This window comes from Lissotriton vulgaris, chromosome 2_1 (assembly GCF_964263255.1).
Source record: "Lissotriton vulgaris chromosome 2_1, aLisVul1.2, whole genome shotgun sequence".
NCBI classification, from domain to species: Eukaryota; Metazoa; Chordata; class Amphibia; order Caudata; family Salamandridae; genus Lissotriton; species Lissotriton vulgaris.
This window is the reverse complement of record NC_141687.1, coordinates 1003756459-1003778311: the sequence shown is the minus strand read 5'-3', so window position 1 is coordinate 1003778311 and position 21853 is coordinate 1003756459. Positions and strand designations below refer to the sequence as shown.

The following is a 21853-nucleotide window of genomic DNA, read 5'->3' as shown; positions in this document are numbered from 1 at the left end:
CTCCTCCACTTTCGAGTGATGAGGAGGAAAATAGAATGCTGGCAAGATGATTGATTGAACCGACTGGGTCCTCAACATCATCTTCACCTGGGAAAGTTAGTATTGGGAAGTGGTATGAGTATTGCCTACAGCTCAGACATATGTCGTGCTAACATGATACTGAAATGGAAGACTGTTTTCAGCATCAAGAGTTTTAAGGAACAGCTATGCATAGGCTTGAAGAAAGTGCACATAACCAATGTAAAAACCACGTAAGGTATCGGTGGGGCACCACAAATGATTTGGGAGGAAACCAATGTATCAATCCATTAATGAAATGTATCATAAGCGACTTAAACAAGGGCATTTGTCTTGTAAACAAAGAAAGGCCAAAAGGCCTGATAGTTAACCTTTCACTGTACCCACTGTAAGGCCTCGCTAGGCTAAGGAAAGAACAAGCAAAAGAACATTAGGGAGTTTGGTTTGTAAGGGGTCAGTGCTTCTGGCAACAAATGTGTCCCCACATCTAGCACAGATAGACTTTGTAGAAGGTGTCAATAATCACTGACGCAATCCACCAGCTCAGTCGGCAATTCAAATGCAACCGCCATTTAATCTCGACGTGCAGAGGTCTAAGTTGTGAAGATTTGGATGCAGGACCCTGCCCTGCTGCTGAGATGGTAAGTTCTCTTGAATCAGAAGCCTGATTGGAGGGCAAATGCTGAGGTTCGGAGGCTCTGGGTGCCTGACTATCCTGGCCCAGTCCAAGGCAATGAAGAGGCCTTGAGCCGGGTCCTTCCTGATCCTCTGAATCAGAGGCAGCAGAGAAATCACTGGGAAGGCATAGAGGAGGCCCTTCAATTCATTCTAGCCGAAGTCTCCTAACTAGTGCCTTCAAGGAAACTCCAGTGTGCAAAATCGCTGACACAGTGCATTTCTGATGGTTGTAAATAGATCTAGCCAGGCATACTCCCAGTGTTTGAAGACACCCAGTGGCACCTCAGAAGGGAGATGCCACTCACGGTCAGCTAGACATCTTCTCATTTTGCTTGCTATGACATAAAGGGATCCTCCCATATGTTATGTTGATCCAGCCACCTCCAGAATCATAGACCATCCTGTCAGAGGGCCGAGGACCCCAATTCGCCAGATGGTGGTAGTATTGCATGTTATAGTCTGTACTAGTCTCTCTTTGATGCATGTCAAAGACTTTCAGGGCCAATCGGATCACCCAAAGATCCAGAAGGTTAGGGTGGAGCAGGCTCTCTACCTCTGATAGCTACCTCCCCTAGGTTCCTCCACAACCCAGCAGTGGTGCATCCATCACAACTGTGAGCTCTGGGTGGGGAAGGGAGAGTAGACTGGTACAGTTTAGATCAGTATCTCACAGCCACCACTGCAGATCTAAAGCTCTTTCCCCAGAGATCCGAATGAGTGTGAGGCAACCCTAATTATGAGCCACTGGGATTGAGGTTACATTGCAGGGCTCTTATGTGCCACTTAGAATTGTGGATGAGGAGGATACACGAGGCCATGCTCCTTAAGATACAGGACTGATCCCAAAACATCATGATCATACCCTAAATTTCCAGGAATCGATTTGTTAGAGAAAGGCCTTAAAAGTTGCCCTGACCAGAATTATGCTAATGTCTGGAAGTCTCAGTGCGGTGCTTAGATTGGTCTTTGACTTTTTGATGGTGAGACCCAATAATGTCAAGAGTTTGCCCGTCATCAGGAGATGCTCCACAACTGATTGCGGTGAGTGTGACATTAGCAGTCAGTCATTAATGTACACAAATGAATTTATTTACGACCTACAAAGATGATCCACAATCACAGTCACTTTCTTGAACACTCGAGAGGCCAAAGAAAGGTCAAAGAAGAGTATGGTCGTATTTAAGAAGTGGCAAAAGTCTGTGAGGACCCGGCAAGCTGCACCTGAGTCAGTACATCAGGCTGTTGCATTAACTTGGAGCTGTCTGAAAGTCAAAGCCAGATATTTAAGACCCTACTTTGAGTTAACAAATAGAATAAACTTCACTAAAGCTGATATCACAAGTGGACTTATGTGAAAGGTTTTTATGAACACTTGTGGGTGTTTTAATATTTATATCTACACAAAGAAGAAAATCATAATCTTGGCACGTCCGAAAAAAAGGGTAACAAGCTTACAAGCTTGGGGAAGGGAAAATTGGGCCCAATGGAATAGTATTTTTGATTGATAAAGTGACATCTCACCATTATGCATGAGTTACACTTATTTTCCCTGATTCCGACTCAAGTCGAGCGCAAGTGAAAGTGCATCATACATATGTGAATACCTACTATGAAATGTATTGCTGGGCACAAGATGCTTCCAGATAGCTGTGTAATAAATCAAAAGTTCTTCCATCTACTGAAATACTGAGGGCAAAACAGTGAAGGAATATCTTTAGAATTTCAATATTTCAGCCCACCACAGAGGGGCACAGTCACAAAACAAGCCACAGTCCCCATGTCATGATGAATAAGGAACATGCAAGAGCCAACAGTGCTCAGCTCCCACATAGTGATTAGGAAGCTGGTGGTGTTAAAATAAATTGCCCTGTAATCACTGCCCCCCACCCATTTAATATCACTATTCAGGAAGCTCTGTGGGGAATCAGACCTGCAAACTGTCTGTGCAGATCTGTGCAAGCCCTTTCAGAGAATGAGGTATCTGTGATGTGCACTGCTTTCAAGGTCTGAAGTCGGGCCACTGGTATAAGCGTGTTCTGTTCTTCAACTTTGGTGCTGCCTGCTGAGTACTATATGACTGCATAACAACTGTGCTCTCATGTAAAACAAAGCAAGTTTTGCTACTTAGGAGGAAATACAATAGAGCCATTTTCAAGGGTCATATGGAAATCAATAAAATCAGAAGTAATATTTTTAACCTGGATTTAACATGTATTGATACATAAAATCTTTAACTCATTTTGTGTGAAGATAAACTTTAAACGCAGCCCGTATAAAAATATACCATCATTAATATTTCAAATCTCCATTTGAGTCTTGGAGCAACGTGTGTTTCCAAGCTATTTTAAACATTAATTTGGCAACAAAAACTGATGCTCTTACCTCAGGAATCACAGGAGTAGGCTTTTTGTTCTTTTCATCCACATTCTTAGGCTTTAAAATAACCTTTTCCACATCAAGCATTCCAACTGGCGTGTTAGGCTTGAATTTAACTTGACTTCTGTCCTCTGAAACAAGGTCTATTGTATATGCCGATGGGTTCAAATGATATTGTGCGCAAAGGAAAATCAACAAGTCCATCATGGGTTTGCTATGTGGAAGAACAAAAAAAGAGAACAATAGCTACCAGGTTTTTCTCCGGATTGGATTGTGTACAAAGGTTTTAAATAAGACTATCTTTAAAGACAGAATGAGTGTTGACAGAGTTCAGGAAAACCTTTGTCTGCAGTGACCTAATCCGATGCAAATTCTACAGGGAAGTCAACACCCTTCGAAGGCTAGAACATACTTAAATATAATTATAGCGAATTAAGTCATTCATTTACACGGAGTGGTTGTTGCAAATATCAGATGTTGCAAACTCGCAGGAGATTTTTTTCATTTTCACAGAAATATTTACAATATCAACATACAGTGGTAAGGTTTTTGTACAACCTCGTGCCAGACGAGTTTCTTTTTCCCAGAGTAGTTAATCAAGCATGGCCACCTAGTACCACTCACATTGCATTCAGACACGAGATGCATTTTTTTAAGCATAACCACAGGATTTATTAATTAGTGTTTTATGCCAATTTTAAGCAAATATGCGCCTGTCAGACTACTTTCCCTTTGACCCAAAGTACCCCGTTTTTGCATCGCCTTCAACTTTCCACTCTAGGAAGTGCCAACAAGGAAAACATTTCTTCCCTCACAGAGGTTAGACATTCAAGATATTCAGAAAAGCCAGGATAGTTTCTACTTCTTGAAAATCTGAAGATTTCCACAATGTTCATCTCACCACTAACCAGGAATTGCACCAATGCGGTCAGACCCTTAACTTTACCAGTACCCACAAGGCCCTCTTCCTGCACAAGATGTTCAGGTGCTGACCGGGGGAAGAGCAGGAGCCTTTATCTATCTGGTCCCGACAGTTCATTTGCAGAGGAATACCCTTTACATTTCTGCCAGGCATTGCCATATACTTGAGGTTGTCCTCCGAAATTCTGAGCACAGGTGTCACAAGCTTCTGCACCAGCATGGTTTATTACCCCAAACGTTCTTCCAACATTGTGATCTTTTGCACTATTAGTGTTTTGGAAGAGTTTTCTCTGAAATGCCCTTTTATATATTGGCAATGCACTCTATTTTCTCTTCAGGTTTTCTGAGCCCAATTCAATCACTCAAGGTATGAAGGAGGGTTTTTGCTGTACGGTGTCTCGCATTTCAGTCGCCTGAAAAACCAGAACATGAACTATGAGCATCACTGTTTTCTGCTCTTGACTACCTCTCCAGCACTATGCTGAAAAGGTCTCTTCCTTTACCTCCATAACATTTGCAGATGCTTTGATCTTTGTTGTTAGTGTGATTACTGCTTGTACCACTTTTAACTCGCACAACTTCTCTCGGGTTTTGAGCGTTGCCTAGTTATCAGACACCCAATGTGAACCCATTTTCCAAGTGGCTCCTCGAGGACTAAAGAGATTCTCTCTTTCTTTATTCTTTTCATGCATGGTGGCAGGCTGTTAGGAAGTGGAGGTAGAGTAATCTAAGTAAGCCACCCTGTCAATGAGTTGAATCTGAAATTCTCTGCTGAAGTCAACTGCTCCCAGGAGGTCCATTTAGAGCACCGCACAAGGCGGAGATTCTGGGCCCTGCACTCGTCCAGTCTTTTCACTTACATCTGATCTAACAGGCTTCTTCTCTAGCAAGACCTCCCACCTCCATAGCACCCAGGATGGCACAATGTGATCCCTAAATTCACGGCTAAGCCACTTATCCCGGAGCTAGACCTCTCTCCTCACCAGGAACCTGGCTCCTACAAACATTGATGCTAACAAACCTGCTACCATGTTTCCCAACAGCGCGCATCCCTGCAAGTAGTGCATCCAAAGCCCCAAGTTTTGTCTTGTGCACCTCAAGTCATATGCAAGGCAGTGGGAGGAAGAATGAAAAGACCACAGCTGAGTTTTACTGCTAAAGGAACACAGACTTTCAGCCCCAAACATTGTTGGTCTCCAGGTGCTTTGTGAGTGGGCGAATGATTAGGTTCCTGCCCGGGAGCGCCCAAGAAACACTGCCATCTAGGGCTCCAGCTGGCTCCACCTATTACATTATTCATTTTAATTGTTTTTCCTAAAGCCCCCACCAATACTGGAAAGCAGTGAGAGGTTCAGAAATACAAAGATGTTGTGATAAAAAGAAAAAAAGAGAAAATTAAGTGTATCAGCCAATGAATTTTAGCACTTACATTGATGGGGAGTTTGAAGTTTGCAAGGGTGCATGTACGTATATATGCATGTAGACAGGCCATCCTCCCACAAATTGACATAGATGACAGCTAAGTGCAAGAATGCAGACAGAAACACTGCCTAGAGGCATCCAGGCACAAATAGTTCAAAACACCTACAATCCACAATGCACGTAGATGAGCAAACATTCAGGCACCCACGTGCACATACCTACAGGCACGGTAGAATTAGACCGACCTAATATGCAGTCACCCATATACACAGACCACAAAGATGTTGTGATAAGTTGGTAGCATGCACAATTCTCTATGCTGGTATACGGATATCACAAATGCTAGATGTGAAAGTGCAGCAGAAAGAAGGTTGGGGATTAGTGAATAAAATGATCTTCCCCAATACACGTTGGCCTATCCCCTGAAATTACAACACGGGCGAGTCAACACATTAACAATTAAACAGGTCACATTGTCCCGTTGGGGGACTGATGTTGTCCTGTTAAAGTGAGATTGGCTTCACAACCTATGGAAAACTCATGAGATTGGAAAAGCTAATGGGACTGTAACACATACTCTACCACTGTTTGATAAAACAAGGGGATCTATTTGATTTCTACCCGAAGAACTTATGGAATTGTTCCGCCCTCTTTATCTCAGTCTGCTCCACGTCACACAACCGACTCACGCGTCCAATTAACATATCCACCTTCTCGTCTTTTGATCTCCTCCTTGTATACAACAGCTCTTAGATGGGTATTGGTTAAACCTTGTTGAGAATATATCCCCTCCCCACTCTCTATCTTTGTATCTCTCTCACCTTCCTTTTCATCTTGTCTAATTTGTTTTTTATTTCATTGCACTCACCGGCCTGTGGATGTAGGAGGGTTATTGCTTTTTGTACTATGTTTAAAACAATAAAAATATTTAAACCTAAAATGAATGTAGAAACCAGGTTTCTGCAGTCTCCAAACTAAAACAATGACTTACATTATACCTTTCTATGTAGCCCACTGCTAGCCTATTACTTTACCTACTCGCATTGTGGGGTGACTTTGATGTGCATACTTTATCTGTTGGTTGTATTTCTTATAGGGGATGTGGAACTAGTTATCTTCAGCAACACCTCTGTGTTTGTTCAGTGGGTCTTTGTTTTACTCCAAATGCAAGTCAATGTCTATTCAGCAACAAAAAGAAGCAAAGATGCTCGGAGAAGGTAGGCTCCGTTTCTATCCTGACCTCAGCATTGAAGCCCTGACCACAAAAAAGGGTCTATTAGTAGTAATGCGTAGATTGGTGGCAAAGAGAATTGGGACATCAATTGGTTTTCCAGCATGAGTTCTGTAGAATATGCCAGGAAGATCTACACATTCTCACAAGTAGATTTAGGCAGAAAAGTTTTGGACGTCTGTCCCCAAATGGCACAGGATCATAAAAACTGGGCATTGTGGTTTCCGTTCATGGAAAGTAATGGCTGACATGTGGTTCAGGGGTTCTTGTCCATGAGAGTAGTAGGAAGGGGAAGTGCAATGAAGCAGCATTATCACAGCTAACTGTAGGAGCACCAGTCCTGAAAAGCCCAACGATCCTTTGTTTTCAAGTACTAGTGCTTTTCAGGGCAGGAGAGAAGTGCATTTGGGCGAGCAGGCAAAACAACACAACATATCTCCTTTATTTGTAGGTCCTATTGGGAGAAGTATAGAATTTACTAAGCCTTATATCCATTTCACATACCTGTTCAGACTTCCCAGCTGTTCTTTAGCAAGACAATCAAAACGTTCAGACCTATAATTTGTAAATGTGCAATATATTTTAATTTTTCTTTAGTAAAATTAGTTTCTGCTTAATAGTGGATGTCGCCTTTTTTTGTTACTACAGATTTAAGTGGTAGAACATCCAGCATGCTGCATATATCTATTGGCTGCAATAGGAGTTGGGACTACTCAGACTCATCCCCAATCATTCGCTCCACGACTCTCAATGTTGACTAAGAGACACTCCTACAACTGTGAACTCTTTTCCCCAAAGCCTGCTAGTCCATTGTTCTACACAACCAGACAAAATTATCAATAGGGACATTTTTGTATCCAGAAACCACTAGAGGTCTTAAAAAAAAAAATTAGCAAACTTGGTATATCGCTCATAACTTATTTTCCATATCTTATCTGCTAAAACAGTAAAAGCTTAAAACAGGCTATACTATTGCGTACTATACCATTCAGACTGGAAGACTTAAAAATCCATTGGCCACATTTTAAATTATTTGCTTAAGCTTTCGTACGCTTTACTGCTGTATGGAGACAAATAACGGAATGTGTTAGTGTAGCTATTCAACTATAGAAGTTGTTTGGTGTTCATGTTCTTTAAAGGATAAGAAAACAAGCTACTTACCTGTAACTACAGATATCCAGTATTGGTATCTTTCATAGATTCACATGCCTGAATCATTCCCCGTCGTCGAGGCGGGAGTCCCAAGGTAACAATATATACAATAGCAGTGCCTAAAAAACCTTGTTCTAGGCTGGAGAAAGGTATAGGCCCAAACTAGGCCCAAAACTTAGCAGCCTATCTACCTCTTTTTGTTAAAAGAACTGAAATAGTAGCTCCAGCCAATCGGCTGTCCTCACCCTCTAGAACCTTCCCAGCTCAGGCAGTTCTCCTCAGAATTTCCCAGCACAAGTGAGAAGTAAGTATCCGTAACAAAGAACTGCCTAGTTCTTTGCAGTTCTGCTTAGTTCTTTGCAGGTAGAGCTTAAGGCACCGTTTGACATCCAGGGAATGCAATGTCTTTTCTGCTGGAGTTACAGGGTCCGGGGAAAAGGTCTTTAGTTTTACAGGCTGATTAATGTGAAATAGCGATGGTACTTTTGGAATGAACTTTGGATTCGTTCTTAGCGTTACAAAGTCTTTAGAGAAATGTAAGAAAGGTTCTGTGATCGTGAAGGCTTGCATCTCGTTGACTCTACGGGCCGAAGTGAGGGCTAGCAGGATAGCTACTTTCCAAGTTAGAAACTTCAGCTCAGCCTTCTGAATAGGTTCAAATGGCCTCCTTAACAGTTGGGATAAAATAATATTGAGGTCCCACTCAGGAGGTGGAGGTCGAACTGGAGGGAAAGCTCGGAATAACCCTTTAAGAAATTGTTTTATTAATGAGGAAGAACACAGTGATGGTTTGTTGGAACTCTTCCTGAATCTGGAGATAGCGGCCAGATGTACCTTAATAGAAGAGAAAACTAGCCCTGCCTTGGCCAAGGACAGCAGGTAAGGAAGGATGTCCTCTGGTGGAGCTTGGAGCGGATGAACATTATTTGCCTCACACCAGCTACAGAATCTTTTGCACTTAAAACGATATGTTCTGATGGTACTTTGAGCACGGGCTTGAGTTAAAATTGCTCTGCAATCTGTAGAAATGTTAAGATCCATTAAATTCTAGGAAGTAAGGAGCCAGGCGTGCAAGTGAAGCGATTGAGGATCCGGGTGCAGAATCTGGCCTCCTTCTCTTGTCAGCATTGGCATTGTCGGTCTGAGACGAAGTGGAGGCTGTCGAGACAGAAGAAGCAGTTCTTGGAACCAGTACAGCCTTGGCCAGCGAGGAGCAATTAGGAGGAGAGTGCAATGTTCCCTTTTAATTTTCTGCAGTATTTTTGGAATAAGCGGAATCGGAAGAAAGGCGTATGCAAAGATTCCGGACCATCTCATCAACTGGGCATTTCCCCATGACCCCTGTTGAGGAAATCTGCTGGCGAAGTACAGGCATTTGCTGTTCTGCCGTGTCGCGAACAGATCCAGAGTTGGTGTGCCCCATGTTTGAAAGATCCTGGCCACTTGATCTTGCTCGAGCTCCCATTCGTGGCAACCTGTGAGAGACCTGCTGAGGTTGTCGGCTAGAGAGTTCTGAATACCCTTCACATGCTCCGCTCTGAGGGATATGTCGTGTTGGATGACCCACTCCCACTTTTCTTGAGCCTCTTGCAAAAGGGAGAGAGATCTTGTTCCCCCTTGTTTGTTGATATAATACATGCTGGTGGTATTGTCCGTACTCACCAGCACTGAGGAGTTCGCAATCCTCGGAAGGAAAGCTTGCATAGAAAGATGGCTCTCAGCTCCAGGCTGTTGATGTGTTACTGCCGATACTGGTGAGACCATCGACCTTGAATTTGGAGGTCCTGAAGGTGACCTCCCCAACCTTCAATGGAAGCATCTGTTGTTAAGGTAAATTCTGGCATGGTCTGGAGAAATGTGAGGCCTGGTGACAGATTGTCTTCCTTCGACCACCAAAGAAGGGCTCGCCTGATTCTGGATGTCACCTTTAAGCGATCCTCGAACGAGCCGTCTACCTGCCGCCACTGTCGGTGTAATTCCTCCTGTAGAGGTCTCATTCTGAGTCTTGCCATTGGGACTAGACTGATTGCAGACGAACACATCCCTAGAAGGGAAGCATAAGTTCGGACCGAAAGTGACCTTCTTGCCGATATTTGTCTTGCCAGCTTTAGTAGTTTCGTTTGTAGTTCCTGAGTCAAGAACGCTTTGCATTGGCACGTGTCCAGTAATGCTCCCAGAAAGGTTAATACCTGACGGGGTTGCAATTGAGATTTGTTTGAATTGAGGGTGAGTCCCAAATTTGAGAATAGATAGTGGGAGCTTTGGACCGGTTCCCTTGTGGAGTTCACTGATGGTCCTTTTAACAGCCAGTCATCTAGGTACGGGAAGATTTTTATTCCCTGTGACCTCAGTGCGGCAGCAACTGGGGCTAAACACTTCGTAAATATTCTTGGTGCCGACTTTAGACCGAATGGAAGCACCTTGAATTGAAAATGGACGCCAGCCACTGCGAATCTCAGGTATTTGCGGTGTTTTGGGTGAATAGGGATGTGAAAGTAGGCGTCTTCTAGGTCCAGAGAAGCCATAAAGTCCCCTTCGTTGAGACAATTCAGGACATCTGTTAGCGTCACCATGCGGAAACCCGGTTTCTTTAGATATTTGTTGAGCTAAAATTGGGCGTCAATCTCCTGATCTTTTCTCTATGAGGAAGAAGCAAGAGTAAAATCCTTTCCCTTTTTGAGAGGTGGGAACTTTTTCTATCGCATTCTTGTGTAGCATCTTTAAGGCCTCTTTGAACAGTAAGTGAAGACGAGGGGGAGGGGGACCCCTGGGCGGTGTCGTTGGTGGTTTCTTCAGAAACTCCAGAGTGTGTCCATTCTTGACCAGATCTAGAACCCACTGATCTGAAGTTATACTCCGCCATTGTTGGTAAAACGAGGACATTTTCGCGCCCACAGGGAGCGGAGGATGATGGACTGGCGTCCGGCAATACTCATTGACGCTTGTTGGAATCACGTCCTTGATTGTTTGATCGTCATTTTCCTCCCTGATGAGAGAAATTACCAGAGGTAGGTTGCCTGTAAGACGATTGATAGTATGGGTGTTTGTACTGAGACTGGTACTGTCTATTTTTCTGGTTGTGATAATTTCCTCTGGAGGAGAATCCACGGCCTCTTGCCCCTCTAAAAGATCCTCTTTTATATTGTAGGGTACCAAGAGATTTGGCGGTGTCGGTATCCGTCTTAATCGCTAGTAAAGCATCGTCTATGTGCTTACCGAAAAGTGAGTCACCATCATAAGCCATATCTAAAATGTTTGTTTGAACCTCTGGCCTGAAGGAGGTAGCCTTGAGCCAGCCTTGTCGCCTGAGGACTGCTGCGCCTGCTAATTGTCTGAACTTGGTGTTAGAGATGTCTAGGGCGCAGTCAATGATCTCCGATACCGCCCTCTCTCCTTCCAGTGCTATCTTGTGCGCTTTCAGCTGTCTATCTTCAGGTATTAAATTTATGAATTCCGACAGGTCCGACCACATCTGTCGGTCATAGCGGGCAAGGATTGCCAAGGAATTAGCCGCTTTAATGGATGCTGCACCATCAGGATTCAAGCAAGCCGGGCCGACGACGGCTGAAATGCCAGAAACCGGTCCCCGGTAGCTTGTCTCCTTTCTGGTGAAGAATTGGCTTGGTAGTTTAGTCTGCCCTGTTCCCATGATGCACTGGGCCAGGGACAGCCTGATTTGCATATAGCCAGGTTCTGAGCTGGGATGGTGCAATTGAGATAAATAACGGTGATGGATCAAGCCCTGATCTTTGGACTGGGTAAGAGTGGTCTGCTTAATTCAGACACTCTGTTCATCACCACCCCCTTTTCTGAATCGTTAATGGATGCTGCAGCATTTGTGGAAAACTTTTTCCCTATCAAATCCAGCCTCCTGCCCTCCTTGTCAGGGGGTGTTGAAATCGGAGTCGAGGGATTCTTGGATATTTGCTGTGCAGCCTGAGATATTACTGAGTCTGGACGAGGGTGTCCCAATAGACAAGATGGGGTATCTGATGGTGCTCGATACTTCTTTTCGATTTGAGGAAGGATTGCTGGAATAAAAGCCAGCGTTTTCATGATGTTAAGGCCTTCCTTCCATATATAGTCAATAATTGGTATTGCTCTGGTAATCTTTCTGTACCCCTCCTTGAAGTCATGCAAAAAACAGTCTGACTGCTCTACCATTACAGAAACCGCGCAGCAGCCCGCTGCATGATGTTGTGAAATCCGCCAATATCTTCTGGTGGAGAATCTGAGGACTGTGGTACTGGCGGTGAAGGCATAGGGATTATATAATCATCCCATGGATCTGTAGACGTGTTGTCCGCAGGCAACTCGCCTTCTTCTCTCTCATTATCATCTGAAGATGAGGTATCAAGATTATCCTGTGGCGTAGGGACCGCAGTGTGTCTTGGCGACACTGGAACCTCTGGCGAAAGAGGCCGTGGTACATTCACTGGCACAGGAGGCACAATAGGTGCAGCTGGTGTAGGTGGAAATCTTTGGCGATAGTCTGCCAACATGGCTTGCAAGTCTTGAATTAAGAAAGGAGGGAGATGACTTGCATCTTCGGAATGTGGAGGCCTTATTGATTGAGTATAATAAGGCGTTGATAGGTCTTCTTGATAATAATGGTCCTGCATATCCTCTTCATTCTCCTCCTGACATTTGATGTGTAATTGTGAAGGGTCAGCAAATCAAAACGGAGAGAGAGGACTAGATAAGCCAGTCCGAATCCCCAAATTAATATGTAATTCTCAAAAAAGGACTAGCTGGGTTGTGTTTACAAAGGGAGACTCAGTACGTATGATGGCAAACCATTTGGTTTGGTTGTTAAGCCCTCACCCACCGACCTAGTCGGTGGCATGCTTCATCATCGGGCCCACCACAGTGATGCCGAATGCGTCCCGGGTGTGCTTCGACTCCAGATTACTGAGGAGCTGGTATACTTCTCTGAGTGTGCTGTGAGGGGGTGTATAAGAAAGTGATTTAAAAGCTATGCTGTAGGTCCCAGTGCCCGAGGGTATATAGAACTTTAATAGCTGGGCCCACGCTAGCGTATAAAAAGGCAAGCGGACGAGGTGGAGCGAATTATGAACTCCCGCGTCCTATGTGGTCGACATGTTTCAGCCAGGCCTTTTCTTGTTATAAAACTGGCTTTCCTCAGGACCAATGAGAGTGTGGGTGAAAAAATTAATATTAAGTGAAGTGATTTTTAAAATGTGTCGCACACGCTAAGGTGCTATACGTGTGTGGAGGGGGATTCCCTCCGCTTTACTGTACACAAAACATAGAGGACGAAGACAGACGTACATGGTAAAGTCGGGTAAGTATTTTATACCAAAAACACAACGCACTGCCGGCAATTTTTAAAGGTGTGTGAACGACCTCTACCGGCGGGATTTAAACGTGGCCATGAAATTGTATGGCGGCAGTGAGATATGAGGCGTTTCTAAGCGGAGTGAAAGTGGTGGACTAAACAGCGAAAGATAGTCAATGAGTGAGAATCAAGCATAGGTAATTCTGTTTCCTCACACATGCTATTTGCTGTTAAAGCCTCAAAGGTCACCAGGCAGGGAAGAGCGGACCCTAAAAGTTTTTAGGGAGGTAGAGATTAGAACCTGTTGGGAGAGAAGGTAGCTTACCTATTCTGACGTGAAGGTTGCATCTCAGTACTTACGAGATTACCGGTCTCCGTGCTCCATGAACCTGTAGTCCTGCTGCGGTGTCCCGAGTGAGTGGAGATCAGGAGCTTTCTGATATTTATACTCGTTCAGGAAGGGCGGTACCTGCAGAGGGGTGGAGCAAGGGGCGTAGCTGCGCATGCAGAATGATCAGTGTCGAGTGCTCATGGGCTACGCATGCGTAGAAGTGTATAATTGTTTACATTTGGAAAGAGTAGCACAGAGGGACTACAGAAAGGGACAGGGCCACGAGTCCAGACGGGAACAGGGCTCAGCAGTTCAATGAATTCCATGGTATGAAATCATTAAGTCCAGTCAAGTGGGTGGGAAGGCGGTAAATCCACCGTTGCTCTTTTGTGTGAAGAGTTCTCTCATCGCAATTATCGAATTTCTCGATGACTGTCCACGTAAAATCATTAGGAGTGTGGTTGTGTGACAGGAAATGTTCTGTTAATTTACTGATATTCTTGCCACACCTCATGGTGCTCCTGTGTTCGGTCATTCTTGTCCTTACTTTTCTGGTCGTCATCCCGACGTATCTTAGGCCACAATGACATGTTATTAAGTACACCAAGTTAGCAGAATTGCAATTGGTGAACTGCCGTTGCGTCCAAACTTTGCCAACTTCAAGATTGAGTGTTTTGGATGGAGTGGTCAAATGGTAGACACTGCAATTGTTGCAAGGTTGATGTCCAGTTAGTTTGGGCAGCCCCCACGCATTGAGGATAGTGTTTCCTGAGGGACGTTAGTTTTTTCTGGGTCTTGTCGAGACCAACTGGTCTCTTAAGTTTTTAGCTCTCTTAAAGGCAAAGCAAGGGAGGTCCCACTTTCTGGTACCAGAATTGATTATTTTCCAGTTCTTCTTGATAATACTGGACACCTGATTAGAGGCCGTGTTATACGTTGTAACACAGGTCATCACAGGAGGTTCCGTTGGTTTCGGTATGGTTTCCAGGAGTGCATCCCTGTTCAGGTTGCGTGCCCTTTTGCAGGTCTTAGAGATGATTCTCGTTGGATAACCACGGTCTTCCAGTTTATGGACTAAGGCTCCGGACTGTGATTTGTAGTCTTGGATGTTACTACAGTTGCGCCTTATTCTTAAGAACTGGCCAAACGGGAGGTTTTCTCTGAGAGGCCTAGGGTGGAAACTGTCAAAGCGCAGTAAGGAGTTACGTGAGGTGGGTTTGTAGTAGGTGGTGGTAGTTAAGCCATTGTTCTGTGCTTTAATGTTAAGGTCCAGGAAAGCCAATTCAGTGGGGCTGCTCGTGCATGTGAAGCGCAGATAAGCATCCCGATCGTTAATCCACGTCATGAAATGCTTCAGGGTGTCTTCATTACCCTCCCAGATAATGAAGATGTCGTCAATGTAACGACGCCAGGTGATTATGTTGGCCGAGTATGGGTTAGTGGGAGACTCGATGTGGCTGCGTTCGAAGTGGTGAACGTACAGTCCGGCCACGCTCGAGGCAAAAACACTCCCCATCGAGGTTCCATTGGTCTGGAGGTAGAATTTTCCTTCATACTCGAAGTAGTTCTCCTTAAGAGCCAGTGCCGCACACTCAAGAATGAATTTACGTGGGGTGCGGTGTTGCCAAGTGGTTTCCATTAGGACATCGTGTAATACTTGTAGAGTAGCATCCTGGGGTAAGCTTGTGTATAAGCTTTCAATATCCAGTCCGACCAGGAGTTGAGATTCGGGATTGAATGCCATATCTTTAATGACATTTAGTAGATGTTTAGTATCCTGGATGTAGGATGGTGTTTTTTGTACAAGGGGATTGAGGAAAAAATCGCAGAAGCGTGAGAGTGGTTCTAGCAGAGATTGGATGCCCGACACTATGGGTCTCCCTGGTGGCGGATTTTTACCCTTATGTACCTTAGGTAAGGTGTAAAAATATGGTACCCTCGCGTTCTTGGTGCAAAGATAATCGCCCTCCTGTTTGGAGATGTGTTCCGCATCAACAGCCTCTTTGACGATTCGGTTGATTTTCAGTTGGAGTTCCTCAGTGGGGTCTTGGTTCAGGAGCTTATAGTTCCGAGTGTCACTCAATAAACGGCAGCATTCCTTGTCGTAGTCACACTTGTTCATGACCACGATTCCTCCTCCTTTATCCGCAGGTTTTATAATGCGGGTCGAGTCATTTTGTAGGTGTTTGACGATCTCGCGTTCTTGAAAGGAGAAGTTGTTGAACTTGTTCCCAGGTTGTAATTTCTCAATTTCTGCATAGACGGCATTCTCAAAAGTGATAATTTCTACAGGTATGCTTGCTGGCGGAGGAGTAAAAGTGGATTTCACTTTCAAACCGGTTTCGTTTATGCTTTCCTGATTACCATCCTGTTTTTCTTGCTTTTCAAAAAATGCTTTCAGTTTTAATTTGCGGAAAAACTCAGCAAGTTCCACATGAAGTTTGAACGTGTCGAGTCTAGTGGTAGGAACAAAGGAGAGGCCTTTATTGAGGACGGCATTTTCTTCGTTGGTTAGGGGTATGTCTGAAATATTGAACACCAGAGGGTTGTCCACTCGGGGTTCGGTTACTTGCTGGTCCCCGGTTGTTCTCGGGATTTGTTCCGGGTGTTCGAACTGACCGGGTCTTCTTCCGTTTCCCAATGTACCCGTTGTCCGGGATTTCTTCTCTTGCCGCGTGATCTGCGGCCCTGGCCTAAAAAAGGATACCGTTGATTCTGGTTGTTCTGAAAGTATGGCATCTGTCCTGGGGCGTACATTGGAGGGTATCCAAAATATGGAGGAACGGGGCCAAAAGGTGGAGGGCCGAAATTATGATGGTGTGGAGGTCCTTGCCACGGTTGTGGCCAATTTTGGCCTCTACGTCCCCTTCCTCTTGTGTTGTTCGAGCCCGTACTGGACCCACTTGAGACAGAGCTGTTGTCATCAGAGTTATCTTGACCTTTAGTCGGTGCAGTGTAATCGTCATCGGCATAGGGGTATATTTTCGAGTAACTGAACCTTTTTAGGTCTTTTTCAAACTTTTTCATTTTAGTTTGTGTTAAGTATTCATTGTACTCAGAAATCTCGCGGTTCTGGTCCTCGAGTTTTTTCTTGTAACCAGTAAGAGTGGTCTTGAAATGTGTCTCTGATGCCTGGATTTCTATGACTATGGCATCAGACAGGCGTTTAGCAGTCTTGATGATGAGTACCAACCAGTCTCTGGTACAGTGCCACGCTATTTGGGCCCAGTCCTTCCTGAAGGTAACGTCATCCAGGAAGATCCTGGGGGCGTTGGTAACTAGCAGTCCCCTTGGTGCTGTATTGGTTCGCAGGTATTGTGCGAGGACGATGCCATGTAGGATCGTGCGAATCCTGTTCCGTTTTTTCTCAGTGAGAGCGTCCCAATCTGAAGTCTGTGCTACGGTGGAAGCTGTAGAGAAATCTGCCTGGAGTGAAGGGTCTGAGAGGATTTCACTGATGTCATCCTCCGTATAGGTTAGGCCAAAGTTTTGCACCATGATGTTAGGGTGTCAATATATCTCTCGCAGCTGTGCGCTGCCGAGTATCAGCAAATCAAAACGGAGAGAGAGGACTAGATAAGCCAGTCCGAATCCCCAAATTAATATGTAATTATCAAAAAAGGACTAGCTGGGTTGTGTTTACAAAGGGAGACTCAGTACGTATGATGGCAAACCATTTGGTTTGGTTGTTAAGCCCTCACCCACCGACCTAGTCGGTGGCATGCTTCATCATCGGGCCCACCACAGTGACGCCGAATGCGTCCCGGGTGTGCTTCGACTCCAGATTACTGAGGAGCTGGTATACTTCTCTGAGTGTGCTGTGAGGGGGTGTATAAGAAAGTGATTTAAAAGCTATGCTGTAGGTCCCAGTGCCCGAGGGTATATAGAACTTTAATAGCTGGGCCCACGCTAGCGTATAAAAAGGCAAGCGGACGAGGTGGAGCGAATTATGAACTCCCGCGTCCTATGTGGTCGACATGTTTCAGCCAGGCCTTTTCTTGTTATAAAACTGGCTTTCCTCAGGACCAATGAGAGTGTGGGTGAAAAAATTAATATTAAGTGAAGTGATTTTTAAAATGTGTCGCACACGCTAAGGTGCTATACGTGTGTGGAGGGGGATTCCCTCCGCTTTACTGTACACAAAACATAGAGGACGAAGACAGACGTATATGGTAAAGTCGGGTAAGTATTTTATACCAAAAACACAACGCACTGCCGGCAATTTTTAAAGGTGTGTGAACGACCTCTACCGGCGGGATTTAAACGTGGCCATGAAATTGTATGGCGGCAGTGAGATATGAGGCGTTTCTAAGCGGAGTGAAAGTGGTGGACTAAACAGCGAAAGATAGTCAATGAGTGAGAATCAAGCATAGGTAATTCTGTTTCCTCACACATGCTATTTGCTGTTAAAGCCTCAAAGGTCACCAGGCAGGGAAGAGCGGACCCTAAAAGTTTTTAGGGAGGTAGAGATTAGAACCTGTTGGGAGAGAAGGTAGCTTACCTATTCTGACGTGAAGGTTGCATCTCAGTACTTACGAGATTACCGGTCTCCGTGCTCCATGAACCTGTAGTCCTGCTGCGGTGTCCCGAGTGAGTGGAGATCAGGAGCTTTCTGATATTTATACTCGTTCAGGAAGGGCGGTACCTGCAGAGGGGTGGAGCAAGGGGCGTAGCTGCGCATGCAGAATGATCAGCACTCGACACTGATCATTCTGCATGCGCAGCTCCTGCTTATCTGCGCTTCACATGCACGAGCAGCCCCACTGAATTGGCTTTCCTGGACCTTAACATTAAAGCACAGAACAATGGCTTAACTACCACCACCTACTACAAACCCACCTCACGTAACTCCTTACTGCGCTTTGACAGTTTCCACCCTAGGCCTCTCAGAGAAAACCTCCCGTTTGGCCAGTTCTTAAGAATAAGGCGCAACTGTAGTAACATCCAAGACTACAAATCACAGTCCGGAGCCTTAGTCCATAAACTGGAAGACCGTGGTTATCCAACGAGAATCATCTCTAAGACCTGCAAAAGGGCACGCAACCTGAACAGGGATGCACTCCTGGAAACCATACCGAAACCAACGGAACCTCCTGTGATGACCTGTGTTACAACGTATAACACGGCCTCTAATCAGGTGTCCAGTATTATCAAGAAGAACTGGAAAATAATCAATTCTGGTACCAGAAAGTGGGACCTCCCTCGCTTTGCCTTTAAGAGAGCTAAAAACTTAAGAGACCAGTTGGTCTCGACAAGACCCAGAAAAAACCAACGTCCCTCAGGAAACACTATCCTCAATGCGTGGGGGCTGCCCAAACTAACTGGACATCAACCTTGCAACAATTGCAGTGTCTGCCATTTGACCACTCCATCCAAAACACTCAATCTTGAAGTTGGCAAAGTTTGGACGCAACGGCAGTTCACCAATTGCAATTCTGCTAACTTGGTGTACTTAATAACATGTCATTGTGGCCTAAGATACGTCGGGATGACGACCAGAAAAGTAAGGACAAGAATGACCGGACACAGGAGCACCATGAGGTGTGGCAAGAATATCAGTAAATTAACAGAACATTTCCTGTCACACAACCACACTCCTAATGATTTTACGTGGACAGTCATCGAGAAATTCGATAATTGCGATGAGAGAACTCTTCACACAAAAGAGCAACGGTGGATTTACCGCCTTTCCACCCACTTGACTGGACTTAATGATTTCATACCATGGAATTCATTGAACTGCTGAGCCCTGTTCCCGTCTGGACTCGTGGCCCTGTCCCTTTCTGTAGTCCCTCTGTGCTACTCTTTCCAAATGTAAACAATTATACACTTCTACGCATGCGTAGCCCATGAGCACTCGACACTGATCATTCTGCATGCGCAGCTACGCCCCTTGCTCCACCCCTCTGCAGGTACCGCCCTTCCTGAACGAGTATAAATATCAGAAAGCTCCTGATCTCCACTCACTCGGGACACCGCAGCAGGACTACAGGTTCATGGAACACGGAGACCGGTAATCTCGTAAGTACTGAGATGCAACCTTCACGTCAGAATAGGTAAGCTACCTTCTCTCCCAACAGGTTCTAATCTCTACCTCCCTAAAAACTTTTAGGGTCCGCTCTTCCCTGCCTGGTGACCTTTGAGGCTTTAACAGCAAATAGCATGTGTGAGGAAACAGAATTACCTATGCTTGATTCTCACTCATTGACTATCTTTCGCTGTTTAGTCCACCACTTTCACTCCGCTTAGAAACGCCTCATATCTCACTGCCGCCATACAATTTCATGGCCACGTTTAAATCCCGCCGGTAGAGGTCGTTCACACACCTTTAAAAATTGCCGGCAGTGCGTTGTGTTTTTGGTATAAAATACTTACCCGACTTTACCATGTACGTCTGTCTTCGTCCTCTATGTTTTGTGTACAGTAAAGCGGAGGGAATCCCCCTCCACACACGTATAGCACCTTAGCGTGTGCGACACATTTTAAAAATCACTTCACTTAATATTAATTTTTTCACCCACACTCTCATTGGTCCTGAGGAAAGCCAGTTTTATAACAAGAAAAGGCCTGGCTGAAACATGTCGACCACATAGGACGCGGGAGTTCATAATTCGCTCCACCTCGTCCGCTTGCCTTTTTATACGCTAGCGTGGGCCCAGCTATTAAAGTTCTATATACCCTCGGGCACTGGGACCTACAGCATAGCTTTTAAATCACTTTCTTATACACCCCCTCACAGCACACTCAGAGAAGTATACCAGCTCCTCAGTAATCTGGAGTCGAAGCACACCCGGGACGCATTCGGCGTCACTGTGGTGGGCCCGATGATGAAGCATGCCACCGACTAGGTCGGTGGGTGAGGGCTTAACAACCAAACCAAATGGTTTGCCATCATACGTACTGAGTCTCCCTTTGTAAACACAACCCAGCTAGTCCTTTTTTGATAATTACATAATTGTGAAGGGTGACTGGCAATCCCAAAGGGACCCTCATCATCTTCTTCGTCATCAGAATCCTCCTCCACATATGTTTCTAAAATATGTGATGGTAGAAGTGGAGAGATGTATATTGCACTCTTGATGGAGGTGTTTCTTGTGGCGTCGTCGACGGGTCCGTCGTCGACGGGGCTGTTATCGATGGTTTTACCGTCGACGGGGCTGTCATCAATGGTTTCGCCATCGACGGGGCTTCAGACGATGATGCCATCGTCGACGAATCCTTCGTCGACGAGGCCGTCGATGATGCTTTCGTCGACGAATCCTTTGTCGATGAAGCCGTCAATGGTGTCTTCGTCGACGAGTCCTTCGTGGATGAGGCTGTCGATGGTGTCTTCGTCGACGAATCCTTAGTCGACGAGGCTGTCCTCTTTGTCGACGGGGCTTTCTTCGTCGACGGAGTTGCCGTCGATGGGTCTGTCGACAATGTCGTCGACGACGGGCTCCTTGTAGACGATGACTTAGTCGTCGACGGGCCTTTCGTCGTCGAAGGGCTCATAGTCGATGATGGCTTTGACGACGACAGGGCTCTCATCGACGATGACTTTGACACAGAAACTTTAGACGACGCCAGCGTTGACGATGGCGTCGACGTACCAGGTTTTGCAGAATAAATCTTAGCTGACACCCTAGGGGAGGCGATAGCAGCTGTTCACACCGTAGCAGAAGAAATTGAGGAGGTAGAAGTGACAGTTGTAGTGTGAGAAGACACCAGAGTGACAGTATTAGTCTGGGCTGTACTCACAATTGCCGATGAATGTCCTGATGGAGAGGATGACCTTCTTGAGGGTTCTGAAGATCTCTGAGAGAGTTTATGTTTCTTCTTTCTCTCAGGAGAAGAGCTTTCTCGGGATCTGGCTCTCTTACTGGAAGTAGAGGCCTTGTCCTCATCATCTGTGGAAGATGACTTAAGCCATAAAAGAACCCTTGCCTCCCTGTCCCTGATGGTTTTGGCAGGGAAGGTGCGGCAGATTCTGCAATCCTTCACAATGTGTGAGGGGTGCAGGCAGTAGATGCAGTCGAAGTGCTGGTCATCCACATGAACCCTCTTCTTAAGACAGGTCCCACGAGCTTTGAAAAGAGCCTTCTTTTCAGACATCCTGAAGAGAAAACAGAGAAAAAGCGGAGTAGGCACTCAAGGAGTCTCCCTTCCACATGAAGTGCGGTGAAAATCTGAGGAGAACTGCCTGAGCTGGGAAGGTTCTAGAGGGTGAGGACAGCCGATTGGCTGGAGCTACTATTTCAGTTCTTTTTACAAAAAGAGGTAGATAGGCTGCTAAGTTTTGGGCCCAATTTGGGCCTATACCTTTCTCCAGCCTACTACAAGGATTTTTAGGCACTGCTATTGTATATATTGTTACAGTGGGACTCCCGCCTCGACGACGGGGAATGATTCAGGCATGTGAATCTATGAAAGATACCCCAATACT

The 21853-nt window shown here is 45.3% G+C and overlaps 1 protein-coding gene across 6 annotated transcripts in view; it reads right to left on the bottom strand.

Annotated features, from left to right (window-relative positions):
• COBLL1 (cordon-bleu WH2 repeat protein like 1) overlaps positions 1-21853 on the bottom strand; it is an 806310-nt gene that overhangs the window by 230363 nt on the left and 554094 nt on the right. For all 6 annotated transcript variants that reach the window (XM_086956594.1, XM_086956595.1, XM_086956596.1 and 3 more), the window contains one exon: positions 3079-3286. In XM_086956594.1, coding sequence (XP_086812720.1) covers positions 3079-3286 — 208 coding nt within the window. The remainder of the gene's footprint in view (positions 1-3078; positions 3287-21853) is intronic.